This window comes from Thunnus thynnus, chromosome 3 (assembly GCF_963924715.1).
Source record: "Thunnus thynnus chromosome 3, fThuThy2.1, whole genome shotgun sequence".
Taxonomy (NCBI): domain Eukaryota; kingdom Metazoa; phylum Chordata; class Actinopteri; order Scombriformes; family Scombridae; genus Thunnus; species Thunnus thynnus.
The window spans coordinates 9,743,425-9,770,999 of NC_089519.1; the positions used below are offsets into that span (position 1 = coordinate 9,743,425).

Consider the following 27,575-nt stretch of genomic DNA (forward strand, 5'->3'; position numbering starts at 1 on the left):
GCATAATGACCAATTTCATCATAATTTGTTATTTGCTACCAAACCAATGCCTTTGCTTGAATCACATGTTCTCTGTTCCTCTCTAATTTACCACATGTCAGCTGGTACGTGCTCACAGTAACGTGTGGGTACAGCTTTTGCCTTACAGCACATAACACTTGTGATGTGGTTAATTCAAGGTCAGCACTTCTGGAAAATGAAAAAAAAACAAAACAAACCCTCATCTTGAACATTTTTGACGGTGAGATGGTGTAGTGATCAAAGTTGCTAATGATATATCCTCACTTTTGGTTCTTCCCAGGTCTGTTTTAAGAGCGGTTACAGTGACGATGAGATCGAAGAGCCCTCGCGACTTTAAACCACTCCCTCCACCTCCACCTGCCTCCTGCCTAACCCCACCCCCCCAACCCGCCGCTGAACTTCACCACAAACTCCAACCGAGCGCAAATCTTAGGAACTCAGTGAATGTTGACCTGTATTTATGAGCTGTATTAAAAGTGTATTATAATTAAAGAAAAAAGTATGAGTTTAAAGATTTTGTACATTTGTACTTGAATTTATGTCTAGATGTATATTTTCACTAAAGGTTGTATTGTACAAAAAGCCATAAAAGTACCACTTGAATGCATACATTACATTTTTATTTCTTTTTTTTAATTTTCTTTTGGAATGAGTATGGATAATGTGTATTGGGGAGTTTTTTTAAGAAGCACAGTACCAGTTGTCTTTTTATTTTTCTCAATGTAGCATAAGGCCTTTTTTTGTTTTTATGTGTGCTGTATGTTTATCATTGATTTGGCCAATGTGACGTGTTGTTAGCACATCAGACCCGCCCGGTCCCAGACAAACCCATAGCCTATGTATCCCCTCAAGGCTCAGGTAGATCTGAATGAAGCTTGTAGATCCAAATGTTAAGGGGAAAATAAATCCAGTCTAACTTTGCTGTGTTTATGCCATGCTGCTTAAACCCTTCCCGTGCGTTTCCACCTTAAATGTCCACCTGTCCTTTCGATCGAAGGACACGAAGTTGACCTAGAAGTGATAATCCATGTCCTTCCGTCAGCTCTGTTAGGCAGGTTGGATGGCAAGTATTGGTGTTTGGCTGGTGTGTCGTAAACGGTCTTCTAGGTGCCTGTACCAACTCGAGTCTAGCAGAGGTGGCATGGATTTATTTCTGACAATCTTTGAGACCTGGAAAATAAAGGAAATATTATGGAGGGCTTTTTCCATAATACAGTACAAGGCCTGATAATTATCATTAAGTAAATGTCTGTTACAATATTCACTCAGGCAGAACAATTCTGGCGATTTCTCTTTATTCCTCATCTTTTTTTTTTTAATTTTTTTTTTTTTTTTTTTTTTTTTAATCCTGCTTCACTTTTGTTGTGCTACCTGGCTTTACCTTGTTTTCCTGACCTGTCCAGTAATTATGAGCCTCTTTTATTTCATCTCCTTTCCCTCGAATTATCCAAGTAATTTGCTGTCCATATTTCTTAGTATAACAGTAAATCTGAGACTGGTTGACTGGTGATTGAGTTGGAACATAGTGACAGGTGATGGTGATGAGGATGATAGGGTGGTATCAGAGATCTGACCTGCAGCCGACAATGGCTTCATCTAGATAACAAATTGCTGTTGCATCAAACTAACTTCCATTGATTCAGCTGTCAGCAGCTATTAGCCTCTGCACTGAGTCGCGATACAGCCTGCTTTGGCCTGTGCGCCTGTTGATCATAGATAGCACGATGCCCGTCGGCCACATATCCTGCTAGTAGACCTCCAGCTATAATCCTGTGGCTTTAGCTGTGTTTGTTCTAGATAAAAATAAAATCTGTTAACCGTAATAGCGCCCACCTTTTTACTATTCCATTCAAATCTTGTGTGTTGTTCTCTCATAGGAATGACTTGAGACAGTTGCTTGTATGCGTGTAGACGGGGAGAAACAGGTGGATAATATTTGAACTCCTGCCTGCAGAGTTACCATCATCTGTGTACAGGAACACTCGACCACTTGCAGAACCACAACTGTTGTGCACTTTTGTTTTTATCAAAGAGGAAGTTTTTGGCCTCCAAGTTAACCAATCGTGGACAAATAGATTTTCTGTGCATTACCCAAACATGTTACAATAAGGATTCAACATGTTCACTATTTGTGTTTGTTCTCACTGGCATTTCAGAGGCATTTGAAGCCATTTTGCTTGTGAATTTTGCTTTTGAGGCAGTCGCTGTTTACTCCCCCACCACCTGTTTTAATGCTGTGAATACCCAATCTGGACATGTTAGCTTCGTGTGTGTATATGATACTGTATGCAAATGCAGCTTTAGTTCAACCTAATGCATTGAAGTAAATTTGATGTCCAAATTGTGAAGTTAGAAATTAAGTTACTGAAAGGGTTCATTCATTGTGATTCTACAGATGTTTCCAACATCACTAATAAAACAAAGCAATGTCTGCATTTTGTCAATACAATAGGTCAAAATCACGTAGGGACTTGAATGTCACTCAAACAACTCAAAACTGCATATATGTGAAATGGTACGCATATATTTCCCCACCCGGTTACTAATTCGGAGAGTTGGCTTGTTCTAAAAGTTTTGTCCCCTGTTGCACATTCCATTATCAAAATCAGGAATCAAACGCATCTAGCTGTTGCTGGCTTGTCACTTGAGTTTCTGAGTGTTTTGTTCTTATTTGTTGCTCTCAGGCACATTTTGAAGCTGATTTCTCTTGCCTATGTAGATTTTAGCCTTTTAGCTCTTTAGCCTCAAAAACCTTGTAAATGATGTATTTCTAACATGTAATTAAGCTCTAACCCACATTCGCTCACTCTCACAGGGAAACTAAACTGTGTTCGCCACCCATGCCTCTGTCATTGTTTGGAGTAACTTTACTCTTCTACCATCCATATAGCAGTAAATAAATTCTGTTTAGTTTCATTGCACTATGGTGTGTTTTGACAATGACTATAGGAAGTGTCTTTAACTTTTTTGCCAATGATACCAAAAGCAACATTGAGTAAATCAAATGTGTTTTATTATCTGAAGAATTTACTGAGGAAAGACTGACAGCCTTTATTGTATGTGCCAATTACCAAGTTAATTTATGACATCCCACCTTTTTCAACCTCTTAATCCTTCCGTCCATTCTGAGAGAAATTCCTTCACATAAAGGAACTTTAAACAGCTCAACAGTTTTGAATGTCCGCACTAAGTGCATTGTAATGCCTGTTTTAAAAAAATACATATGTTTTATTACTCAAGCATGTATCGGTTTGTAATACTTCAGGTTCCTTGTATATGTAAATGATGACCTTCTAGTGCCAACATATCTCACTGGTATCTGAGGACAACTTTATAAATGGCAAGGTGACCAGCTGAGCTGGCCCTGTTTGAACACATAGCAAGCATTCCTTCTCTCCTGCCTTCCTCAAAGATGGTGATGGTGAGTCAGCCCCGCTAAAACTGGGATGACCCTCTCCAGCATCTTTAGAAGTGAGAGATCCTCAGTTCCTTGATGTCACATGAATCTAGTTTTGGGATAACCATTGATGTATGCCTGGAGATTCTTCTGGGTTTCACTTTCAGTCAAGATATGTCAGTGAAGTGATATTTCAAGGAAGGGAGGAATGACATGCTTTATTGGTATTCAAACGGGGCCTGGGACTTCTTGATTTTTTTTTTTCTTCTTTTTGTATCTGTACAGTCATGTCGTTCAACCACTGCAGTCATTGTTAATTCTTGTACAAGTTGTATCACTGGTTGTTGTACCATATCTGACATTTGTAATTATGAAATAATACACTGCCATTTGTATAAAAAAATATGTGTCCTGACTTATTTGTGTCATATCTTAATGTGTTGTTTTTTCTGTGAATAAATGGGCTTAGATGGGAGGAATGAAAAATAGACTTGTGTTGCAAAAATCTGTTATATCTAAGCCACGATATGTAACTTTTGCACTGGTGGCATGAGAGGATATTTAATGCAGGTTTATTAAGACTTTCACTACTACTACTTCCTTGACCCCATTATATGGGAATTCATTACAGATTAAAGTTAAATATTTCTTTCTATTGGACAGTTGTCATTTCTTCATTCATTCTCCACCCCTCCCACTGAGTCAGGGATGGGTAGATTAAATTATCCGTGTGTGGGTGAGAGCCTTTACACGTATTTTCTCCTTGATCTGATTCACAGGAAGCTCTCATAGCCTCCTCACTCCTTTTCCTTGCGGGATTGATACAAACTTCAGTATTTCTGTTGCGCAAATCTGTTTTTTACATTCTGTATTTCAGCGGTCCCGTGACAGCAACAATAACAAACAAAAGAAAAAAAACTCACAGTCTGTCATTGGTTCTTTCTCATGTCAATCAGCACAAAAGCGCAATCTGATTGGTCGCTGATGGACTCCTCCCCCTCTCTCTGTCAAGCTGTCACGTTTGCCACTTCCTGGTGTGATATTAACCGCTGCATCAAAGATGGCTTATCGACCAACATTTTCTTCACGTAGGAAAAATATTGTGGAAGGATAAGAGATTATCTTGCACCACAGAAGGCAGAGAGAGCAGGTGGTAGCTGTAGCGAGCGGTGTTAGCACTCTCGTCGCGCTACGCACCGCTCGCTCTCCAGCTCACATTGTAAATATTAGCTAAACCAAGCTAGCTTTCTTTCTGTTTGGTTGCTAAAATGGCCACCATGGAGAAACTGATGAAGGCCTTTGAGTCTTTGAAGTCATTCCAGCAACAGCAGGGACCACCAACCGCCGAGGAGCTTGTCCAGAGACAGTAAGTGGGGTTTTTGTCTAAACAGCCGCGGGGTTACACACGTAGCTTAGCTCAGCAGCTAACGGCAGTGGCTCACAGGCTTAATAGCTGGCTCGAAGCTAATTACGCTAACATGGAAGCTATCATACAGATACTAAGATTTTATTTCCAACTTCTCTGTTATTTTAGAGCCACTTGTTGCTGCTCAGCGAGGTTTCTTCCCTCGGTATTTTCTGAGTGTCCCCTTGGCGTTGGAGTTTTAGGTATCAGATTTTACTGTAACACAGGCGTTCGTTAATTAATGCCCACGCACCTGCAAAAAAGGGGTCAGGGAGAAATTAATATGTTCAGTGCCTGCTGGTTAATGGGTTGATCTCAGGAGAGCAAGCCATATTCACAGTCTGAATGAATACAGTTGTTATGGCTCGCACGGAAGGGTACATATTGTGACCAGGTGCATTAATTACTATGGTAGCCCTCTTGATGGACTGACGTCATTTACGCCTTGTCCATCGCACCCCGTGATCCCACCCTGATCCGAGAGGTACTGGGGGGGCTGCACGCCTTGTTTTCTGCTGTGCTCCTGCTTAAGGAGTCAAGCCTGTTTAATTCAAGAACTCATGACAGACAGCTACAGTAATGACCGTCTTTTCCAAATTTTAAAATGTACATATTTTTTAGCCTATTATATCATGTCAAGTGCTGTGTTTGTACCGAGCAGACTCATCACAGTGTGACCAATTTATTAACGCACTAGGGTCATAATTCGTTTCGTTATTTGTGTAACAGCTATAGTCATGGGCAGCTGTAGATGTTAAAAACTAAATTTTTTTGGTGAGCCAATGAAGACTTACATTATCTTGGGAAAAGCCAGGTCTTTCCAATCATGAATTCAGCTTTCTGCAGTCATTGAAAAGCATTTGTAGCACCTCGCTCTGAAAATTGCACCTGCTCTGCTGTCACAGGATTATCATTTATCACATCAGCGTGATACCAGAACAAGTCATGAGCAAGATGGACAGAATTTTTATTGGCATACAGCGTTACGATCACAAGCGATTATTACAGTGCGGGCCTGGTCATCTCCAAGAAAACTTCCACATTAATAGCTTGCATTAGTTCATTTGCATGACCGCTGTGGTGCTTACTGGGTTCATACACAGAGGTAATTGTTCATAATCAATTATGTAGCCATAGGTAACAATGCTACTTCTTTGCTCATTAAATAATGTAAAACAGCAGATATCAGGCGATTATCCTACTCTGCATCTTAGGCAATGTTACAGATGTCATTATGGTGATTATATATGTTTAAATGATTATGCGGTTGAATAGTAGCCATGATTTTTGATGCTCTGTGTCTTCTTGCCTCCCCCTTAGTGATCTTAGATAACTTGCCGTACCCAGCATTACATTCCACACACTGCAACAGGCTTTATTCTGCTGTCAGTGCTTTGATATGCTTTATCATTAGATGCAGGATAAATAGGTCTGAAATCATGTCCTTGTGAGTTCCCATTTGAGACATAAAAGCATTTCAAATGGACGTTTCTCCCTTTTTAACAAGAGAAAGTTGTTGAATTTGGATAAAAGTTAAAATGTGCTGTGTGGAGATCTATTCAATTTTGTTGATCTCTTGCAGTGAAATCTAAAAAGGTGAGCAGTGTTTTATGGGGCGGTGCAGACTACTTATATTAAGTATTCCATCCATTTTACTGTTGGTCTATTAGCAACAGATGTAATTAAGATCCTGAAATGACTTCCTGCATGTAGTAAATTTCACAGTGACACTGCGTCAGTCTCTGAACCCAGTCCCTCCTTGTCTTTTGCTCTGTAATGCCTTCTCTCTGTTCCTCTCATGCTCCCAATTTTCTTCACAGGAAAAAGGAGCAGGCTGCCACAAAGAAGGACAGGGTGACCCATTGCCTGACGATATGTGAAAACATTGTGGCTCAGTCTCTAAGGTAGGCCTTGCTTATTGTATTAAAATCTTGTTTGCTCCAGTCAAGCCTTACACCTAAAAGAGTGTGATAACAACTGACCAAAGTTGAATATTTTGTTGCCAAACTGACAGAATGGTTGCCACATTTTAAATGTTTATTATAGGAGTGCTAAATATGATCTGCTGCGTTTATTTTGGTCCACAGCAAGTTATTATAATTACTAGCTGGATCTCTGTGAATTTTTGTATGGGAATCAATAATAACCACTGGATGAGTCCTAACAAATCTGGTGACCTCTTGACCTTTCAGCTCATGCTCTCAGTAGCCTAAATATTTTGTAATTGTTTTCACTGGTGTACATGAAATCTGAAGGGCAGATTAGTATGAAATTCACTGAGCACATTCAGTTAGTTTTGATTATTGGTTGATTTGCTTTAAGCTTTATTAGGTATTATTGGCTGATTTGATGATTTTAGTCGGACCACCCTCTAGTACCAGTGGGTTTTGTTTTTTTTGGGTTTTTTTGTCTTTGATGAAGGTGAGGAGAAAGGCAGGGATTCAGGATAGTTGGAGAAAAGCTGTTTGGCTTAAATCCAGCTGAATGGAAGAATGACACTTGTGTGGGGGTGTGTTCATTTAAACCTGAAGTGCAGAACTTTTGTCTCCCAATCTGGCAGTGATAGTGAATAGTTAAATAGTCCAATTAGCGGAGGGCTAAACCGGAAGTTGACTGGCTCAGCTGGTGGAAGTCTCTGGTTTGCATCCTCTATGGATGGCCTTCAGCTCTGGCAAACCAATCGTTGCTGGTTTATGTAAAACATGCCACTGCAGTCACCACAGACACCAGATTTAAAAACTTTGTATACTGTGAAATACAGAGAGATTTATCTGGTGGTGATAGGCTTAATCAACATTGCATTAAATCATTTGGCAAGGGCTTGAATGTAACGGCCGTTCATTTATATGTAAAAGTCTCACACTCCAGCTTTAAGTGTTTCATGTGTGAACAGTTATTCATGTATAAACATGTTCTGTTGAAAGTTAAATATGTGTGTAGTTACATTTTCCTCACTTTCTTTCCTATGGTCCTGGGAGCAGAACGTCTCCAGAGTTTCAGAAGCTGCTGGGCATCGCCATGGAGATGTTCCTGCTCTGCAGTGATGACAGCGAGTCAGATGTCCGGATGGTAGCCGATGAGTGCCTAAACAAAATCATCAAAGTGAGCAAGACCCCATAAACCTCCCACCAGGCTTTCTTCAGCATTCTCCTCCACCCTGATTGAAACAAATAGCACCATAGATTGATTTTCCAAACCACACTTTGCTCACAGGGAGCTCAGTGGTGCATTATGTTGACGGGTTTGCAACAGGCTCTTGATATTATCTGACTTTGGTTTCTGTCTTTTGATAGTTTACAATCCAGGGTTCCTTTCACTAAATTACTAATTGAAGTTACATGTTAGTGTTATTGTGCTGATGATTCTTGATCCATTTTATCCTCAGGCACTAATGGATTCCAACCTGCCTAGACTGCAGCTGGAGCTGTACAAAGAAATTAAAAAGGTAATGAGGCATGTGTCTGTATTGTGAGTCATTTTTTGTGTTATGCAACTGAATTCATCTCATTCACTAAGTTTTGACTGTCGTTTCATGTAAAATGTGAAAATGAAAATGCTCGCTGTTTCTCTTGTAAGATATTAGTATGATGCTAAAAGTGGTGATGTTGGTACCTGTGATGATGATGATGTTTGTGTATTTTGTAGAATGGTGCCTCTCGGAGTCTGAGGGCAGCTTTGTGGAGGTTTGCTGAGCTGGCCCACCTCATCAGACCACAGAAATGCAGGTATATGCACAAGTGCCTGAAACTTTTTACTTCAATCATATGACAAATAGGTTGCAATTTCATAATCTAACTATGCTTCAATGCTCTTCTCTCCTACTCTCCTTTTGTTTTGCATACTTTTCCCTTCATCCGCCTCCCCCTTGTGATCCAGACCCTACCTGGTCAACCTGTTGCCATGCCTCACCAGAATCACCAAGCGGCAGGAGGAGACTGTGCAGGAGACACTGGCTGCAGCAATGCCTAAGATCATGGCAGCCTTGGGACATTTTGCCAATGATGGCGAGATCAAGGTATCCTCTCACGGGGTTCTAAAGCAGAAACATTTGAAATGGTGTAGCAGAGTTTCCCCTTGTGTTTCTTTCTGCGCCAGCTATTCCTAAATCTTCTTCCTGAGGTTTCCTCTCTTCATAAGTATTTATTTCCCTTCTTGGCTCCATAGAAATATTTGTTTTGAAGGCTTTCTCCCTTTACACGCACAGACATACAATCAAATAGAACATTTTTAATGCAACACACTTTCATAAGGACATATACATATCTGGAAATCCTTAAAGCTTGTTTTCATTGTTGTCCAACCCTTTTTTTGTCCCAGGTGTTGTTGAAGTCATTTGTGGCCAACCTAAAGTCCAGCTCCCCCACCATCAGACGGACAGCAGCCAGCTCGGCTGTCAGTGTGTGCCAACACTCCAGACGCACCAGCTACTTCTACACCTGGCTTCTGAACGTGCTGCTGGGTAGGACACACTCTATATGCTTGTTGATAGAAATATGATCACCCTTTTCCTTTTTGTACGTTGCAGATAAATTTGATTAGATTGGTTGGATTACAAGGCGATGCAGAGACACTTTTCTACTTAACAGTTAAACTTATTTCAGCAAGCGTTTGCGAGCTAGTTTGGCAGGACACACAGGCAACAGACATGTGCTTGACCTCCTGTCTGTCCTGTGTGCAGGTCTGGTGGTTCCAGTGGATGAGGAGCACCCCAGCCATCTGATCTTGGGGGTGCTGTTAACCCTCCGCTACCTGATGCCTCTGCTGCAGCAACAAGTCAACACCACCAGCCTCAAAGGAAGCTTCGGAGTGATGAGGAAGGAAGCTGACGTACAGCCAACACCTGAACAGCTGCTACAGGTTAAGAGAGTGTGTGTGTGTGTGTGTGTGTGTGTGTGTGTGTGTGTGTCTGTGTCAGAGTGTAAGTTTCAATATTAGCATACTTTTGGCTGAAGATATTGACCACACGTCAGACCTACATGTGATTTTGTCACTGTGATCAGAGCTCAGTTGACGATTAATCCTTTTGTGTGTTTGTGTGTCTACAGGTGTATGAACTGACCCTACACTACACACAGCACTGGGATCACAATGTGGTGACAGCAGCTCTGGAGCTCCTGCAGCAGATGTTCAGGACTCCCCCACCAGAACTCCTGCACATGCTCATCACCGCAGGCAGCATTACACACGCCACCGTGTTTCGGCAGGACACTGAGAGTCGCGCACGCTCTGGCAGCATCCTGGAGTTTATCGGTAAACACATCCGTCAGCGTCTTAATGTCCGGCCACTGGTTGGGACTATGCTCATAAAGCTTGTTATCCCCTTTTTTACAATCTAATGTTGCTCCTGCAGTGTTTACATACATGTGATTCTGATAGCTTTTAATTCATTAACCCATACTGACTTTGCTAGTTAATCACTCGACCAAACTGCACTTTTCTCTAGTTTCTGCTTTGATATCTGTTTGTGGCTTTTTCTTTGCTGGCTTACTCATTCTCTTTTGTCTGTAATTAATTGTTCGCGTTTCCTACGAGTCTCGCGGCGCTTCTGCTGCTTTTCTCTTCCTCACCTCCTGTTTCTGCTTCCTGTTTCCTGCCATTTGCAGCGGGGGGAGGGTCTTCCTGCAGTCCACTCCTTCTCAGGAAACAGAGAGGTGACTAGTCTATTTATCTCTTCTGCTCGCCTCTGACCTCTTACTGATATGTCAGTCAAGGTTTGGGAAAATTTACCTCCAACTGAGTCACTTAAGGTGGTGGATTTTCCTCTAAATTCTCGATATTTTGTTAAGGATGCACAATATTAGGATTTCAATGTATATATCCTAGAACTAACCATTTCAAGAAAATCTGAAGCAGTTTCTGGTGGTTTTTTTTTTTTTTTTTTTTTTTTACTCAGTTGAAAGTAAATTTCCCCCACCCAGGTTTTAGTCTCTTTCCCTCACTTCAGCTAGTGTTGATGCTGGTGTGTTGACCTTAAACCTGTTGTTTGCAGGTAAAATGCTTTCTGGGGAGGAGGATGGGTTGGAGGATGACCCTGAGAGGACTGAGGTCACCACTGGTGCCTTCACAGGTGAGTCGCATCAACCAAGAGGTGGAATGTAAAATAATTGGCAACTGTGGCAGTCTTACTCACTATATTTTACAGAGAAAAAATCAAAAATTAAAGCAGATTGGGGCTTTACCATCTAGTTTTGTGTGTGTCTTTCCTTCCTCCAGCATCTGTTGTCGGTGCAGACGGCTCCTCCGCAGCCCAGGTGGACATCATCACGGAGCAGCCGCGCTCCTCCCAGCATACCCTGCAGCCTGGCGACTCCGTTGACTTGAGTGCCTCCTCAGAGCAGGGCGGCGGCGGTGGCGGCGGGACATCTGCGTCAGACACTCCCGAGTCTCCCAATGACAACGAGGAGGAAATGCTCAGTCAGAGCTCCAGCGGCGGGGCCAACATCACTCCAGAAACAGCTGACTACACCACACCGGAGAACGCCACGCCAGAGGGAGGGCCTTTAGGAGAGGGCGGGACACTGCTAGGCACTAATGATCGTTCGCTTCCACCCAGCGACTCCTCCCAGACCACCACAGAGGGGCCAGACTCAGCTGTCACTCCCTCAGATGTAGCAGAGCTGGTCAGTCTGATTGTACGGGTGTGAGAGTGAGATTAAATTTGGTTTAAAAAATACCATATTTCACTTCTGTGTTTTTGTGGTATGCAGAGGACAGCATACTTCTCTAGATACTGAAAGACTCAATTACCAGTTAAAGCTACCAGTACCTGTAAACCTAATGGCCTAGTTCCTGATGATTAATGATACACTTCATAGAATTAGGATTTGTAGAATGGACAAAATTTTCATCTCACTTTGGTATTTTTTTAGTGGTGGTTTTTAATTGGTTGTGTTTTTAGCCCATTACCTATAAGTTGCATATACTTAAAATTACTGTAAACAATTACCCAAATTATAGTATAATTTCTTCAGTTAATATTCTACCTTACATACAGCCATTAGCTTCAGTTCATGCTCTACAGTATTAAAAGCCACTTTTTGTGAAAAATCCTGCCAATGTTGGGTATAAACTGGATTGGGAGAGATAATATGTTTATCAGAACTTTAAATATGGCCGACTCTCTTTTCAAAGAGATGGGACGCTTGTCTTCTTATGGCCTTTTCCTACAGGTAATTAATGGAGTACAACATGCAAACCACTTTTATGGTCATTTTTCAAATTAAAATACAGAAAAGATGTGAAGTCACTCCCTAGGTTCAATCATTTGTTTTTTTTTTGGGAGGCAGGTCATGTTAATCTGCTTCCCTCCAGAGACATTTTGGTGAGTTTGTCCATTCTAACAATTCTACCTCTATGATCTTGCCCCCCTTCTCCTTTATCCCTCTGCTCACTTCGTCGCAGTCGTGCACTCCATTGCCGCGGGTGATTGAGCCGCCCCCGCCCTCGCCAACTTCCACCGAGGGTCCCGATGCCACAGACAGCGACTCTTCTGTCTACACTGCTTCCTCTTCGTCGTCTTCTTTTTCTTTCTCCTCCTCCTCCTCTTCCTTCTATGCCACCTCCTCCTCCTCTAGCACTAGTGACAAGGTCAGCCGATTGGACACTTTGAACAGAGTGGGAGGGGCTTGCTTGTCTGCCTTTTCTACTTTTCCTCCTTTCGTTCGCTTGTTCGTCACAATGTGCTCCGTCATTGTTACTTTTCCTCTCGTGTTGTCACTGACAATACGTTATGCCCCCTTCTTTTTTTTCCTCGGCTCCATGTTTAATGATTTCCCTCCTAAAAATGCGATGCTTTTGAAAGGCTTTTGTAAAAAACAAGCAACCCCGACATCCCATGTTCAGTGGCCTGGAGTGGAGTGTTCAAAGTAGAAGCATGATGGCCACTAATTCCTTTGTTTTCCTTAAAAAATTGTTTCCCTCTAAATATTTCGAGAGGCGGTGACGGGCTTTTGTTCCAGCGGTCAAACATCGAGGGGATAAAAAAAACAAACACTTTTTCACATTCTTAGAGGAATACTTCGTATATCTTAACAGGAAAAAAGCTGTTGCTAAACTAGATCTAAAAGCTCATGTAGATGACAAAAAAATTACGCTCATCTCGGTGGCATTCACTTCAAAGTCAATAGTTTGGATCAAAAGCTTGGTCTTCCTCTGGTGCTCAACCACAACTGTGGAGTTCTCGAGCCTGTGCTTTGTTCCTGTATGCAGTTGATTTGCTGTAATTCGCATCGACCCAAGCATGAAGTAGAGTTCTAATAGGAGAACGTTTGTTTGACTTGCAACCTGGTCTTTGTTTGTGATGCTGTATTTGTCTACAACCCAGAAAATCTAACTCAAAATGAATGAGTCAAAACTATTTTGGTATCCTTTGCATGTGGTTGTGTTTGAGGTGTAAAGTGAAGTATCTGTAAAGTTAAGTTTTGTTCCTTTCTGGAGATAGTTGTTCTATGTGTGTGTGTGTGTGTATAAGGTGCTGGATGGCAGCGAGAGTCAGTACTCTGGGATGCAGATTGGAACACTACAGGATGAAGAAGATGAAGGGGCAGCACCTTCCTCCCAAGAAGAACCCAGAGAACCATTCTTACAGCCAGCACTGGGTATGTTTGTGTGCACAAATGGAGACATGCTTACACAGAAACTGTGGTTTGTACAGAAAATTATTGAAGCACTGATAATGCCTAATTGTTTTTGTTTGTGTGTGTGTGTGCAGCTCTGAGCAAACCTCATCTCTTCGAAGGTCGAGGTCACAACCGGCAGGGTTCAGACAGCAGTGTGGACCGCTTCTTACCAAAGGATGAACCTGCTGAACCTGAACCGGACAACAAGGTATAGACACAGCCGCACAAATCTCCATGCCAGCGTTTCACAAGGGAAGTGAAAGTAAAGGTGAAGCATCTGATTGTTTTAACTCTTCTGCCTGTTTCTCAGCCATCACGTATCAAGGGTCCAATTGGACACTATACAGACCAGGGGGTGGAGCCTCTGGTGCACTGTGTACGGCTTCTTGCTGCTTCCTTCCTGCTGACAGGACAAAAGAATGGTGAGTGTTACCAAAACGGCACATATGTGTGTAGAGTAAATAAATCAAGAAATATAAATTCTAAAATATAAACACTAACACTATTTAAACACTACTTTTGTACAACTATAAAACTTAAAAACATAGGACGATAAAATTTTAAATGATATCAAAAACAAACGAACAAGAAACTTCAACACAGTCGTTCACTTCAATAATTCAGAATAGATTTATCTGACTTTCCGCTATCAGACCGGTCACATAGCTGCATGAGTCTCTGATGTTTCAGTGTGTCAATCTTTGCTTTGTGTTTGTCCAGGTCTGACCCCTGACAAGGAGGTGCGAGTGAGCGTGAAGGCCCTGGCGGTCAGCTGTATCGGTGCAGCAGGTGCACTGCATCCTGAAGCTTTCTTTAATTCCCTCTACCTGGAGCCGCTGGATGGCATTCCAGTAGAAGGTAAGAAATAAAAAAAAAATAAATAAAGACAATCCTTCATTGTGGACAAAATTGAGATTCTCACAACAGTTTACAAGTTAGGTTTATTCCATTAATTCAGATATTTTTTATTAGTGTTTTACTAGAACAAAGTCCTATAATTTGTAGGACAAATACTGCAACTTGTCATTTATATACATGAGAGGCTGTGCAGCCACACAGGTGTTTTCACTTACTCTGGCTGATTAGAAGTCTGCTCAGGTTGAAAGTGGGCAGAGCTTACTGAGATGTGTGTGACATCACCAGCCCCCTAAACTGACAGGAGAGTGAGGAAGATGTCAATTAAGTAGAGTTTGAACACGCCCACACAGTCCTGAGGAGAGGTCTAATCAGGCAATAAGTGAAAACACCTGTGGGGGTGGACTGTTGATATTTCAACTCTCACATTGTGACATTCTGTCAGGCATGAGAATTGTGCACCGTGCTATGGAGAAATGAGAATTTGTCATGATACAATTTGTATGGATTAGATAAGTAATGGTCAATTACAAAATGCATCAACTGGCAAATCTTATTCATGTGCCTTTAGCACTACCTTTGACCCTCGTTCCTTTCTCCGTCCCCTTGCAGAGCAGCAGTTTATCAGTGATATGCTGGGCCTCATTGATCACGGGGACCCGCAGATCAGAGGGGCTACGGCCATCCTCTGTGGAGCCATCATACAGGCTGCACTCACCAAAACACGTTACAACATACACACCTGGCTGGCCGGTGTGCAGAGTGCAACAGGTGAGTGTGTGTGGGGATGTTTTTGTGCAGCAGTTTGTCTTGGTGCTGACACATTGAGACACACTGAGTGCTGTTTAGAATTTTAGGTTAAATATCACCCGTGTGTCCCGTTCTTCTCCAGGTAACCCTCTGTCCCTGGTGGATTTGGTGCCTTTGCTCCAAAAAACTCTGAAAGATGAGTCTTCCGTCACCTGCAAGATGGCTTGCTCTGCAGTCAGGGTAAGACATTTGTGTGTTTAATGTTAGTAGAATTAGTAGTGCACTGTGTATGTTTGTGAATCTGACGTGTGTGTGTGTGTGTGTTTCAGCACTGCATCATGACTGTGTGCAGCAGTACCCTGAGTGAGCTGGGCCTGCAGTTGGTGATAGACCTGCTGGCTCTGAGGGACTCATCCTATTGGCTCGTTCGCACTGAGCTCTTGGAAACCCTGGCTGAGATGGACTTCCGGTAAGATGGATTCATGATCCATTTTTGTATTACTGGAGCTAGCGGGAGATACGATGCTCATTGCACACTGTTTACTTTAATAAAAACATAGCTTGGAACACATCAGTACAATGTATTAGCTGTGATTGTCCTCTAGAGATTTACTCTTTCCTGTCTCTCAGGTTAGTTAATTTCTTGGAGAGGAAAACTGAGACTTTGCACAAAGGAGATCATCACTACACTGGGGTAACTTCTCATTTTCTTACCTTTCCTGTACCCTTTTTGTTTTACACACTCACACCCAAATGCAGAATATGTCTTTTCAGTTTTCAACTTCTGAGTTGTCATCTGGTCCCTAATTTGTCCACATTTCTCTCTATTCAGCGACTGCGGCTGCAGGAAAGAGTTCTAAATGACGTAGTCGTCCACCTGCTGGGAGATGATGACCCCAGAGTCCGGCACGTGGCAGCCTCAGCTGTCAGCAGGTATACACTTGTGTACTACTATTGTAGTTTATTCTTTGTTTTTAAACTTGTTATTGAATCTCAATTGTAATTTCTTGTGACAGAACGGTTGCTCAGCAGGATTCACCAGCAACTTTTAAGTGCCTTGAAATGGGGATATACTCCAACTGTGGTCCAGAATGTATCCCAATATTTTGCTTTTTCCAAACCCATGTCTGAGGCACAAGCATGTTAACTTTACCTCTCCCTCCTTATTCTCCTTTAATCCCTTTCTTCTCCTCTCTGTGCCTCTCACTCCAACAGGCTGGTTCCCAGGTTGTTTTATGACTGTGACCAGGGCCAGGTGGACCCCATAGTGGCTATCGCCCGGGACCAGAGTTCAGTCTACCTGCAGCTCCTGATGCATGAGACACAACCTCCCTCCCAGTTCACAGTCAGCACAATCACAAGGTACCTATACACACACACACTTTACACGGGTGCACACTCATTTCATGTTGCATTTCATAGGCTCTCATGGTCACAATTTTACTAAAAATTATTGTTGAGCCATCTCGAATTCAAGCCTTCCGTCAAGCAGTTCAGTGTGATCATAACTGCCTTGTATTAGATTAGAAACACAGCATGTTTGAGGAAACCACTGAATATAATCTTTGAGTAACTGAATGCTCTTCTGTCTGACAGGACGTATCGAGGCTACAACCTGTCCAACACTGTGTCTGACGTCACAATGGAGAACAACTTGTCTCGAGTTGTCACCGCTGTCTCCCATGCTTTCACCTCCTCTACCTCCAGAGCTCTGACTGTGAGCTTTCACACTCGCACAAACACACTCATACATCTTTTGTCTCACTTTTTCACTATTTATGCTGTACATCGGCAACAATTTAGATTCTAGTTGGTAATAGTTACAGCAAATATGAATAAAAGATTGTGACTATGTATTAACATAATGTGCTTAAATTCTGTTTTTCTGCTGCCTTTTTGTAGTTTGGCTGCTGTGAGGCATTGTGCCTCCTGGCTTCAAATTTTCCAGTGTGCACTTGGAACACAGGCTGGCACTGCGGCTACGTTAGCTCTAGTAGCAGCTTTGCATCTCGCTCTAGTCTCAACCGCAGCAGGGGCAGGGCCCTCAGGTTTGTGTACACACGCACACATATACCTCTTCATGTGACCACCCATGTAGTAGTGTTATAAACACACCTGATTAACTCCTGACACTGTCCCTCTGTTATCCAGTCTTTCGCAGCCCAGCAATGCTGCAGCTTCCTCAACCACCTCCTCATCTGCACCAGACACGGAGCGAAGAACTCTGACAGTAGGAATGGCCAACATGGTTCTCTCCTTACTCTCCTCCGCCTGGTTCCCACTGGATCTATCTGCACACCAGGACGCCTTGTTGCTTTCTGGCAACCTGCTTGCTGGTGGGTAGAATGTATAGAAAAAATTCACATGATCATGTAGCTTGAAATTAGAGGTAAAAATATAATCCAACTTTAAACAAAACTTTTCAGGCAAAATCAGTAACCTGTTATTGATACTCCTGTTCCCAGCTGTGGCTCCTAAATGCATGCGCAACCCCTGGGCTGGAGAGGAAGAAGGCAGCAGTGGCAGCACAAACCCCAGTGGAGGCCCAAATAAGATGGAGGAACCCTGGGCAGCGCTTTCAGAGCGCTCCCTGGTGGCTATGTTAGAGCAGCTATTCTCACACCTACTGAAGATCCTCAACATCTGCGCCCATGTGCTGGACGACACACCACCGGGACCAGCAGCTAAGGTAACTTTGACAGAGAGCTGTTGATTTTTATAGTATCATGGTAATGGTGGTAACGGTTTTCATACGTCTCCCTCCTCTTCAGGCCACCCTCCCCTCCCTGACCAACACCCCCTCCCTCAGTCCCATCCGCAGGAAAGGCAAGGAGAAAGAGGTTGCTGAGCCCAGTGTTGCCCCTATGAGCCCAAAGAAAAGCAATGAGGTCAACACAGGTACATGCAAACCCACCTAACATAGGTTCAGTTTATCTCTCTGAGTGTCTGTGAGTATTTAATGTTTGATATTGTGTTTTTTGTGAGCAGGCAGACCAGCAGACGGCACAAGTTCAGCAGCCGTAAACAAGTCTACCACCCTCGGCAGCTTCTACCACCTGCCACCCTACCTCAAGCTCTATGACGTCCTCAAAGCTACGCATGCTAACTACAAGGTCAGAAAACGCATTCATTTGTAATCTAGTTGCTTACATGAAAGAAACCGGTTTTAGTAGCCTGAATGGTGGTGGCGGCAGTGGTTGGTAGTGTTGTTGATTGATTATTTATTTTCTTTTTTTCTGTTTGTCTCCTAGGTGACGCTGGACCTCCACAGTAGCCAGGAGAAATTTGGAGGGTTCCTGCGTGCTACTCTAGACGTTCTGTCTCAGCTACTGGAGCTGGCCACACTACATGACATCAGCAAGGTAAACATGACTTTCAGTTCTATTAGACAGTATTGATATCAGTGGGAGCAGGAAGGAGGATGTTCTGGAGGATTGAACAGGTCAATATAGATACTATGCAAGTTATTTTGTTTCATTAATATAAGCCAGTAAATTCTTGCTCATAATAATCTTGCTGACTGGAATCAATAAAATTTAAATGATGTACCATATATATTTTTTTTTTTTTCTCAGTGTGTGGAGGAAATCTTGGGCTACCTCAAGTCTTGCTTCTCCAGAGAACCAACCATGGCTACTGTTTGTGTACAGCAGGTCAGTAATTTGTGTGTGTTTCTGATTAAAGGTGTGTTTATTTGTGTTTTGAGTTGTTTGTGTGTGTGTGTGTGGCAGTCTTTCTGTGGTTCCAGCACTGAGCAGTGTGCTGCAACCAGTGTGACTCCACACAGAGTGAGGCTGGTTCCTGCCGACAGGGCCTGTAAAGGCATTGGTTTCCCTGTGCGATGGTTCCATACATTCATTATTATACACACATAGCAATATACTGGCTAGATGACCATCTCTTCACTTTCTTTTCACATAATGAATTCTCCTGATTCTAAGAAGCCAGAGAGAATCAGCAAAAAAATGCTTAAAAAATTGACTATTTGCAATAGTCACTGCCTGTCAATTTAGAATTAATACCAGATATAACAAAGAAAGGGATTGTACTTAAAAATGTCCCCTGTAATAATTACTCCTGTGGAGGCAAGAGCCCTTACTAAAGAAGTGTCCCATGAAATACTTAAGTCACTGAATTACAAGAGCAAAAATTAAATGATCACAATTTTCACAGATTAAAAAAATGTCACACTATGTCACACCAACATCTTTGAGGAACATTACTGTTTAAAACCGGAATATCCTGCGTTAAGACAAGACATCCTTGGAAAATTGATAATAAATGCAAAGAACTGACTCGCTAGTTGATGATTATGCTCCACTGTAGACCTTTATTTATGGCTAAATTCGAGAATCTAATTGGTAGATTTAATCAAAGTCAGATAATGTCTCTTATTAAATTACATTAGATTTAGTTTATTTAGATGTTGCAGATTTTCAATTCATTCCTTGCTCTAACAGTTGAAGACTTACTCTTGTTCTTCAGCTGTTGAAAACCCTGTTTGGCACCAACCTGGCATCCCAGTACGAGGGCGTCCTGAGTGGACCCAGCCGTTCCCAGGGCAAGGCTCTCCGTCTTGGCTCGTCCAGCCTGCGACCAGGCCTCTACCATTACTGCTTCATGGCACCATACACACACTTCACCCAGGCACTGGCTGACGCCAGTCTCCGTAACATGGTGCAGGCTGAGCAGGAGCAGGACACCTCTGGGTGGGTTGTAGCACATAGATCACACATGATTTTTGTGTATGAGGCAATGTGCTCAGTAGAACACAGAAATAAGTTAACATAGAATAAGCAAAGCATTATAGACCCATTTTTCTCCACTTCCAGATGGTTTGATGTGATGCAAAAAGCATCCACCCAGCTGAGGTCCAACATCGCAAATGCAACACGCCACAGAGGAGACAAGGTAGACTTATATTGCTCTGCTTGTTTCTTATTCATTTATTTGAGTGAGATGCCGCAATTCTGAAAGCTCTGGTTTCATCTGATTTCCCAGAATGCCATCCACAACCACATCCGTCTGTTTGAGCCGCTGGTGATCAAAGCTTTGAAGCAGTACACCACCAGCACATCTGTGGCCCTGCAGAGACAAGTGCTGGATCTGCTAGCCCAGCTCGTGCAGCTCCGAGTCAACTACTGCCTGCTGGACTCAGATCAGGTTAAACACATAAATAAAATGCATACATTCTTTTGCATGCGACATCTGGGACTTTTACTCACTTGGGGAAAACATTTTCTGTGTTCCAGGTGTTCATAGGGTTTGTCTTGAAGCAGTTTGAGTACATTGAAGTGGGACAGTTCAGGTAAGTTTACTTTTTCTGTGAAACCAGGGCGATCTGTCTCTCCAATATTCACAAACCCATGTCTCGCACAAAGCTGTCCTGCAAATGAATTAATAAATGTTGCAATTTTTTTCCTCAGAGATTCAGAGGCCATCATTCCCAACATCTTTTTCTTCCTGGTGCTGCTGTCTTACGAGCGTTACCACTCCAAGCAGATAATCAGCATCCCTAAGATCATCCAGCTGTGTGACGGCATCATGGCCAGCGGCAGGAAAGCTGTCACACACGGTGAGAGGAATGCAAGCAACACACACACCGCATACGCAGTTATTTCTTCTGTTGGTAAACATGTTTTACATACTTTCTTCCTTCCTCTACCAGCGATTCCAGCCTTGCAGCCAATCGTCCATGACCTGTTTGTCTTGAGGGGCTCCAACAAAGCCGATGCAGGCAAAGAGCTGGATACACAGAAAGAAGTGGTGGTCTCCATGCTGCTCAGGCTTGTACAGTACCATCAGGTACAGTCTCAAATACAAGGCACATAGTATCTGCATACCATAAAGTATTTTGAAGCGATCCAAGCCTTTTCTTTTCCGTGTGTGTGTGTGTTGTAGGTTTTGGAGATGTTCATTCTTGTACTGCAGCAGTGTCACAAAGAGAATGAGGACAAATGGAAGAGATTGTCCAGACAGATTGCTGATGTCATACTTCCCATGATTGCCAAGCAGCAGGTGAGACATGCACACAGGTTAAGATGTTTGTGCCGTTAATCAGCTGGGAAATCATAGAATTTAATTTATGCAAGATCATTGTGAAAAATCGGCGTTCAAGTAAACTATTATCTGCTGTCAACTAACACATCTGTGTGTTGTGTCTCCACAGATGCATCTGGACTCTCCTGAGGCGTTGGGAGTGTTGAACACTCTATTTGAGAGTGTAGCACCCTCCTCTCTGAGACCTGTAGACATGCTGCTCAAGAGTATGTTCACCACCCCGGCCAGCATGGTGAGACATCTCGTCTGATACCTGAATATGTACATACACTTACCAAATTGTTATACCTAAACATCTTGTCTACTTTTTTTTTTTTTTTTTTTTTTTTTATAATTGATTGCAAAATATCAGTGTTTTCCACAAAGTCTGAATTGTAATCAAACCTCCGCTCCTCCAGGCATCAGTAGCTACAGTCCAGCTGTGGGTTTCCGGTATCCTGGCGGTGCTCAGAGTGCTCGTCTCCCAGTCCACTGAGGATATTGTCTTGTCACGGATCCACGAGCTTTCCCTCTCCCCACATCTCCTTTCCTGCCACACAATCCGCCGCCTCCATCAGCAACACCCTTCTCCAAATGACCCATCCGCCGCTGACGTGCTCGGTAACCAGGAGTCTAACGGCGAGGCACAAAAAGCCCTGCCCGAGGAAACCTTTGCCAGGTTAGTGTGTTCACTGTTGTGTATATTTAGGAAGCTTCTGACATCAAGAATTTAGGGGTGTTGCTACTCCCTCCCTGCCTTCTTGCAATTTATTTTCCTTCACATGTCTGACTTCCCTGTCCTCACCCCGTCCCCTCCCTTCAGGTTCCTGCTCCAGCTGGTAGGGGTGTTGCTGGATGACATTTCCTCCAGACGGGTTAAAGTGGACATTACAGAGCAGCAACACACCTTCTACTGCCAGCAGCTGGGCACACTGCTCATGTGTTTAATACATGTCTTCAAAAGTGGTGAGCATATATTATATTGTGTGCATATATTACATGTTATACATAAGAACAAGTGTGACCTATTAAAGTTTTACAAATCAATGCACTTTGAATGTAAGCCAGTTTTCTTGAAAAAAAATGACTTTTTTTTTTTTTTTTTCATCCAGGGATGTTTCGTAGGATCACAGCTGCAGCCAGCCGCCTTCTGAAGGGTGAGAGTGGCAGTGGACAGACTGGCGGCTCTGAGGCTGGCCTCTTCTACCCTTTAGAGGGTCTGAACAGCATGGTGCAGTGCCTGATCACCACCCACCCCTCCCTGGTGCTGCTCTGGTGCCAGGTCCTCCTCATCATCGACTACACCAACTACTCCTGGTGGGCTGAGGTGCACCAGACACCCAGGTAAGAACAGTGTAGGCAGTATAACGGAATGCAACAAACAAATACAAATGATAAAAGCTAGAATGTTCTTACTAATTTTAGTGCACTATAAACCATCTGACAATTTGTTGTGCCACAGATTTTAATTAAATGATGTAGATTTTCTGTTTATACTTGAGAGGGGTTATATGCTGTACAGATTGTAAAGCCCTTTATGATTTTCCGCTATATAAATAAAACTCCCTCCCAAACTTCCCGTCTGCCAACCCTGTGTCCATCCTCCTTTCTTTCCTTCTATCAGGAGACAGAGCCTCTCGTGCACGAAGCTGCTGAGCCCCCACTCCTCAGGAGAAGGTGAAGAGGATAAACCTGAGTCCCAATTATCCATGGTCAACAGAGAGATTGTACACAGGGGAGCCCTCATCCTCTTCTGTGACTATGTGGTGAGACTCTTTAAGAATGTTGGACAATACAAAATTATTACATACTGTTGAAATTAATTACAAATAAACCATAATACTATTAATTATTTCTAGCTGCAAACCGTTGTGACACCATTCAAACCATTTAGAATGATTCTTGCCAAGGTTGGGATAGATCTTGCTCTTTCACTTCAATTGTGACTTTTTCCATCTCCTTTAGTGTCAGAACCTCCACGACTCAGAGCATCTGACATGGCTGATTGTCAACCACGTACGTGACCTCATCAGCCTTTCCCATGAGCCTCCAGTACAAGATTTCATCAGCGCTGTGCACCGAAACTCAGCTGCCAGCGGCCTCTTCATCCAGGCCATCCAGTCCCGCTGTGACAACCTCACTACTGTGAGATTACATCTCTTTACCCTTGTCTTTTTCCTCTCGTCTCAACTTCTGTTTTTCCTCTATATTCAGGTTGCCCAGTTTTACTCACTACTCGGTGTTCTACTTAATTCTCTTATTTCTAAGAGAAGAGAGTGTTAAATGTTGACGTGTATCATCAGTGATGTAACATCTTTTTTTGCACTCATCTTTCTTTCTCTGCCTCTTTCTGCATGTGCTTCCCATTTTTCTTTGCAGCCTACCATGTTGAAGAAGACTCTGCAGTGTTTGGAAGGCATCCACCTGAGCCAGTCTGGCTCCCTGCTGATGCTGTATGTGGACAAGCTGCTCAGTACACCCTTCAGGGTTCTGGCTCGTATGGTGGACACACTGGCGTGTCGCAGGGTAGAGATGCTGCTGGCTGAGACACTACAGGTACAGTGAGGGTTTTCTTGTCACAGAGGAGTGTTCTTGTAATTTGAACACTTGATGGGGCCTAATTTAGTGTCTTGCAAGTAGGCAACCTGTATGGGTTCAAAAGAATCATAAATCCATTATAATACAATTGGTAAACATACTTGGATGCAAATGTTGTGTCTATTGGTGAATATTTGGGGGGGAAAAGCTGAGAATGTTTTTACTTTGGTGTTAATTTACTTAAGTGTTAATGCTGAAATATTGTACTTTAATGTAGTGTACTTGTCATCTCCTTCAAGTTGATATTTTGTTAATCCTTCCACCCTCTAGAACAGTATAGCTCAGCTGCCTGTGGAGGAACTGGACAGGATCCAGGAATACCTCCAGACCAGCGGCCTGGCTCAGAGGTAACGCTCACTGGCATTACAACCATTATGAGGAATAGCGTGCAGCATTAAAACACAGGGTATTAAGTTTTACAATGAAACAGTCTGTTGTACACATTTACTCACATTAGATTTTATAGGAATAAACAGAATGTCAACAACAAAACCATAAATAAAACAAACTAGTTAATAAAAGCAAAACATTAAGATGTCCAAAACCAAATGGATCGAAATACTGTACCCTAAATGATGGGAAAACTACTGGCTCTAATTTCATTACAATGCGTAGCAGGGGAAAGTGACATTCAAGCATTACAGCCAACCAGACTTCTCACCTGTGCCTGTTAACAATCTCCGTCAAATTGGAAAAACTAAAGGTGTCATATCCTCGTTCATCTCTCCCATCACAGGCATCAGAGGTTTTACTCCCTGCTGGACAGGTTCCGAGCCACTGTTGCTGACACCAGCAGCCCCACCCCTCCTGTGACATCACACCCCTTGGATGGGGATCCACCCCCTGCGCCTGAACTGGTCATTGCAGATAAGGTAAAGAATCATCATTTGAGTCTGTATTCCAGGTTTGACTCTGTCTCGCTCACAAGCATGCAAGAGCAGCTTTTAAGAACATTTTTGCTCAAAATCACAAAAGGATAAATACTTTTCTTGCGGACATTTTTTTGTAGGAGTGGTATGTGGCTCTGGTGAAGTCCCAGTGCTGTCTTCGTGGAGACGTTTCGCTGTTGGAGACTACGGAGCTCCTTACCAAACTACCTCCTGCTGATCTTCTCAACGTTATGAGCTGCAAGGTAACACAGATACAAACACACACACCACCCCTTTTTTATTATACATACTGACTCCAAATTGACTCTATATTAACTCCAACCTAAACTTGGTCATTTATTTTCCAGGATTTCAACCTCAGTCTGCTGTGTCCATGCCTGAGTATGGGAGTGCAGCGGTTAGCACGGGGTCAGGGGTCACTCTTGTTGGAGACAGCCTTGCAGGTGACCTTAGAGCAGCTTGCAGGGGTTACACAGTCACTTCCTGCCCCACACCAGTCCTTCCTGCCGCCCTCCCAGTCACAGCCGTACTGGGACCAGCTGGCTGTTGTGTATGGTAAGAGAGGGAAGAATCAGAAGGAGAGATTGGTGGATTAAACACACAAGGCAGAGTCGTGTAATTTCTAATGCTGTTAGATCAGAGTCTGGCTCATTTAACAGATGAAGAAGTTTAGATTTTAAGTAAGTTTAATGAGCAGGAGGAGTTGTGTAAATTGCTGAGTGCTATGTATGACAAGCAGGAAAACTGTCAGTTTGAAGCCTGGAAAATCTGTGGACCTACAGTTGAAGTATTCTCTGCATTAATGCATTCAATGCATCAATGTGTTTCAGATAAGCCAGGTTTCTACCCCAGGGTTTTGTCGCTCTGTCGAGCTCTGTCCCAGTACCTGCTCAGTGTAAGCCAGCTGCCTTCCTCACTACATATCCCGTCTGACAAGGAACACCTCATCACCACCTTCACCTGCACTGCCGCAGAGGTAAAAGACCACATATTAACATGTTAAGCATTTGATTGTCTATTTACCTGTTGAGTGTTTTGGATGAGAGGACTGATTCTTGCTTGTAGATTCATAAAATGAAATGAACAAAAATATTTAATTTGTAGTTTAGAAAGATTTTAAGATTTCAATGCTTCACTCAGTACAGTTTACTTGACATTTGGTGCCATTTATGGGGATGGCATTTATCAATTACCTCAAGCATGAGCCACCAACACACAATCTTGTCTAGTGTTCAAATGTATTAATTATGGTTCTTTAACACGTGTGTGTGTGTGTGTGTGTGTCTCTCTCTCTTTGCCCAGGTGATAGTGTGGCGTCTGCTCCAGGATCACGTGCCCCTGAGTGTGGACCTGCAGTGGGCTCTGTCCTGCCTGTGTCTGGCTCTGCAGAAGCCCTGCGTCTGGAACAAACTCTCCACCCCAGAGTACACCACACACACCTGCTCCCTCATCTACTGCCTACGCCTCATTATGGTTGCAGGTAAGGAGGCCAGGAGGACATATTTGTACATTTCCTATGACTTAATGTGGTTACATGCCATTTTAATAAAAAAACAAAAGTATTCTGTGCTGATTGGAAAAAACTTTGTCTTGGCCTTCCAGTGGCTGTGAGTCCCGGAGACCAGCTTCTGTATCCAGAGAAGAAGAAGACAAAGGCAGAGAGAGACGCTGAAGAAGACCAAGTGGATTCACCACATGCTGACCGTGAGCATTCACTTACAGAACCAGTTAAACTGCCGGGTTGTTTCATGTAACTTAGTATTTCAGTGCTTGCCGCATCACTCCATTCAATGTCTAATGGTGTTCTGAGCAGATCTCAGGTGAAAGCTGGAGGGAATATATGACAGATTCCCTCTTTGTGTTGCAGACATGTGTGAGTGGCAAGCATGTGAAATCATGGCGGAGCTGGTGGAAGGCCTTCAGAGCATCCTTTCCCTGGGTCACCATAGGAACAGTGCAATCCCTGCTTTTCTCACACCAACCTTGCGCAACATTGTGATCAGTCTGTCCCGACTGCCTCTGGTCAACAGCTTCACCCGAGTACCTCCACTGGTCAGTATGTGAAAGAAACTGTATCTGTGGTTGTGTATGTGTCTGCATGGCATACAGTATAAACTTTGACATACTGTGCTTGTGTGCAGGTTTGGAAACTGGGCTGGTCCCCACAGCCAGGAGGAGAATTCGGCACAACGCTGCCTGAGATCCCCGTGGACTTCCTGCAGGAAAAGGATGTCTTCAGAGAGTTCCTCTACCGTATCAATACACTAGGTACAGAAACACACACACACACACACACACACACAGAGTTATGAAATGGGCTTTTCCCTATTGTCTCCATTCATGTGTGTAGTATCTCATCACACTGATGCCACATTTATAAAGTAAATGTGGCATCAGTGAGTTTTTTTTTTTTTTTGTCTGAATGTGACCTCTACATATTTTCTCACATAGGCTGGAGCAGCAGGACTCAGTTTGAAGAGACCTGGGCCACTCTGCTGGGGGTGCTGGTAACCCAACCAATCACAATGGACCAGGAGGAGGAGACGCAGCAGGAGGTATACGCACATACTATACTAAAAAAAAAAAACTCATGACTCCTATGTACCTGCTTAAACACTCACACAAATGCTTACTTTGATGAGAAACATCCACAAACATTTATTTGTTCAGAGAGTAAGCACTAAAGAAATACTGTTTCATGATACCTGAAAAATTTTAAATTCTTCTGAAATTCTGTTCCCCTCATCTGTTTTGCTGTCTAGGAGGACTTGGAGCGTACCCAGTTGAATGTGTTGGCAGTGCAGGCCATCACCAGCCTGGTGCTGAGTGCCATGACTCTGCCCACTGCTGGCAACCCTGCAGTCAGCTGTCTGGAACAGCAGCCCCGCAACAAGAGCCTCAAGGCCCTGGAAACACGGTAGCTATGCAGCCCTTTTCTGTTTCCACTGTATTAGTGCCCTAAAGAAATATGCAACAATATTTGGAGATTTTTTTTTGTGTGT

At 43.1% G+C, this 27,575-nt stretch overlaps 2 protein-coding genes and 1 non-coding gene across 13 annotated transcripts in view; all 3 read left to right on the forward strand.

Moving 5' to 3' along the window:
- grk4 (G protein-coupled receptor kinase 4) overlaps nt 1-3,260 on the forward strand; it is a 51,402-nt gene extending 48,142 nt beyond the window's left edge. For all 3 annotated transcript variants that reach the window (XM_067584093.1, XM_067584092.1, XM_067584094.1), the window contains exon 16: nt 302-3,260. Coding sequence is in view for 2 of the 3 variants with exons in the window: in XM_067584092.1 (XP_067440193.1) it covers nt 302-358 (57 nt within the window). In the remaining variant the exon portion in view is untranslated. The remainder of the gene's footprint in view (nt 1-301) is intronic.
- Nucleotides 3,261-4,423: 1,163 nt separating this feature from the next.
- The window catches only part of htt (huntingtin), a 31,711-nt gene continuing 8,559 nt past the window's right edge, over nt 4,424-27,575 (forward strand). For 4 of the 9 annotated variants that reach the window (XM_067584095.1, XM_067584099.1, XM_067584097.1 and 1 more), the window contains exons 1-56: nt 4,424-4,784; nt 6,644-6,727; nt 7,805-7,925; nt 8,209-8,268; nt 8,469-8,548; nt 8,700-8,838; nt 9,141-9,282; nt 9,502-9,680; nt 9,869-10,073; nt 10,427-10,474; nt 10,813-10,890; nt 11,037-11,443; nt 12,225-12,410; nt 13,294-13,420; nt 13,534-13,649; nt 13,752-13,863; nt 14,162-14,299; nt 14,909-15,067; nt 15,189-15,286; nt 15,376-15,515; nt 15,677-15,740; nt 15,879-15,979; nt 16,262-16,408; nt 16,643-16,763; nt 16,949-17,094; nt 17,198-17,382; nt 17,512-17,735; nt 17,818-17,944; nt 18,035-18,159; nt 18,298-18,408; nt 18,622-18,699; nt 19,532-19,755; nt 19,879-19,957; nt 20,048-20,209; nt 20,299-20,354; nt 20,473-20,621; nt 20,715-20,851; nt 20,948-21,064; nt 21,216-21,338; nt 21,505-21,764; nt 21,909-22,051; nt 22,198-22,429; nt 22,710-22,851; nt 23,051-23,230; nt 23,465-23,641; nt 23,954-24,030; nt 24,420-24,555; nt 24,693-24,815; nt 24,921-25,128; nt 25,404-25,549; nt 25,876-26,053; nt 26,176-26,277; nt 26,441-26,625; nt 26,715-26,841; nt 27,025-27,128; nt 27,336-27,490. In XM_067584095.1, the coding sequence (XP_067440196.1) occupies nt 4,687-4,784; nt 6,644-6,727; nt 7,805-7,925; nt 8,209-8,268; nt 8,469-8,548; nt 8,700-8,838; nt 9,141-9,282; nt 9,502-9,680; nt 9,869-10,073; nt 10,427-10,474; nt 10,813-10,890; nt 11,037-11,443; nt 12,225-12,410; nt 13,294-13,420; nt 13,534-13,649; nt 13,752-13,863; nt 14,162-14,299; nt 14,909-15,067; nt 15,189-15,286; nt 15,376-15,515; nt 15,677-15,740; nt 15,879-15,979; nt 16,262-16,408; nt 16,643-16,763; nt 16,949-17,094; nt 17,198-17,382; nt 17,512-17,735; nt 17,818-17,944; nt 18,035-18,159; nt 18,298-18,408; nt 18,622-18,699; nt 19,532-19,755; nt 19,879-19,957; nt 20,048-20,209; nt 20,299-20,354; nt 20,473-20,621; nt 20,715-20,851; nt 20,948-21,064; nt 21,216-21,338; nt 21,505-21,764; nt 21,909-22,051; nt 22,198-22,429; nt 22,710-22,851; nt 23,051-23,230; nt 23,465-23,641; nt 23,954-24,030; nt 24,420-24,555; nt 24,693-24,815; nt 24,921-25,128; nt 25,404-25,549; nt 25,876-26,053; nt 26,176-26,277; nt 26,441-26,625; nt 26,715-26,841; nt 27,025-27,128; nt 27,336-27,490 (7,868 nt within the window). In that variant the 5' untranslated portion in view covers nt 4,424-4,686. The remainder of the gene's footprint in view (nt 4,785-6,643; nt 6,728-7,804; nt 7,926-8,208; nt 8,269-8,468; nt 8,549-8,699; nt 8,839-9,140; nt 9,283-9,501; nt 9,681-9,868; nt 10,074-10,426; nt 10,475-10,812; nt 10,891-11,036; nt 11,444-12,224; nt 12,411-13,293; nt 13,421-13,533; nt 13,650-13,751; nt 13,864-14,161; nt 14,300-14,908; nt 15,068-15,188; nt 15,287-15,375; nt 15,516-15,676; nt 15,741-15,878; nt 15,980-16,261; nt 16,409-16,642; nt 16,764-16,948; nt 17,095-17,197; nt 17,383-17,511; nt 17,736-17,817; nt 17,945-18,034; nt 18,160-18,297; nt 18,409-18,621; nt 18,700-19,531; nt 19,756-19,878; nt 19,958-20,047; nt 20,210-20,298; nt 20,355-20,472; nt 20,622-20,714; nt 20,852-20,947; nt 21,065-21,215; nt 21,339-21,504; nt 21,765-21,908; nt 22,052-22,197; nt 22,430-22,709; nt 22,852-23,050; nt 23,231-23,464; nt 23,642-23,953; nt 24,031-24,419; nt 24,556-24,692; nt 24,816-24,920; nt 25,129-25,403; nt 25,550-25,875; nt 26,054-26,175; nt 26,278-26,440; nt 26,626-26,714; nt 26,842-27,024; nt 27,129-27,335; nt 27,491-27,575) is intronic. The other 5 variants (XM_067584101.1, XM_067584102.1, XM_067584104.1 and 2 more) reach the window with 3 other exon arrangements.
- LOC137180671 (small Cajal body-specific RNA 14) lies at nt 18,771-18,902 on the forward strand. Its single transcript, XR_010928044.1, has one exon. It is a non-coding gene; the product is annotated as a small Cajal body-specific RNA 14 (non-coding RNA).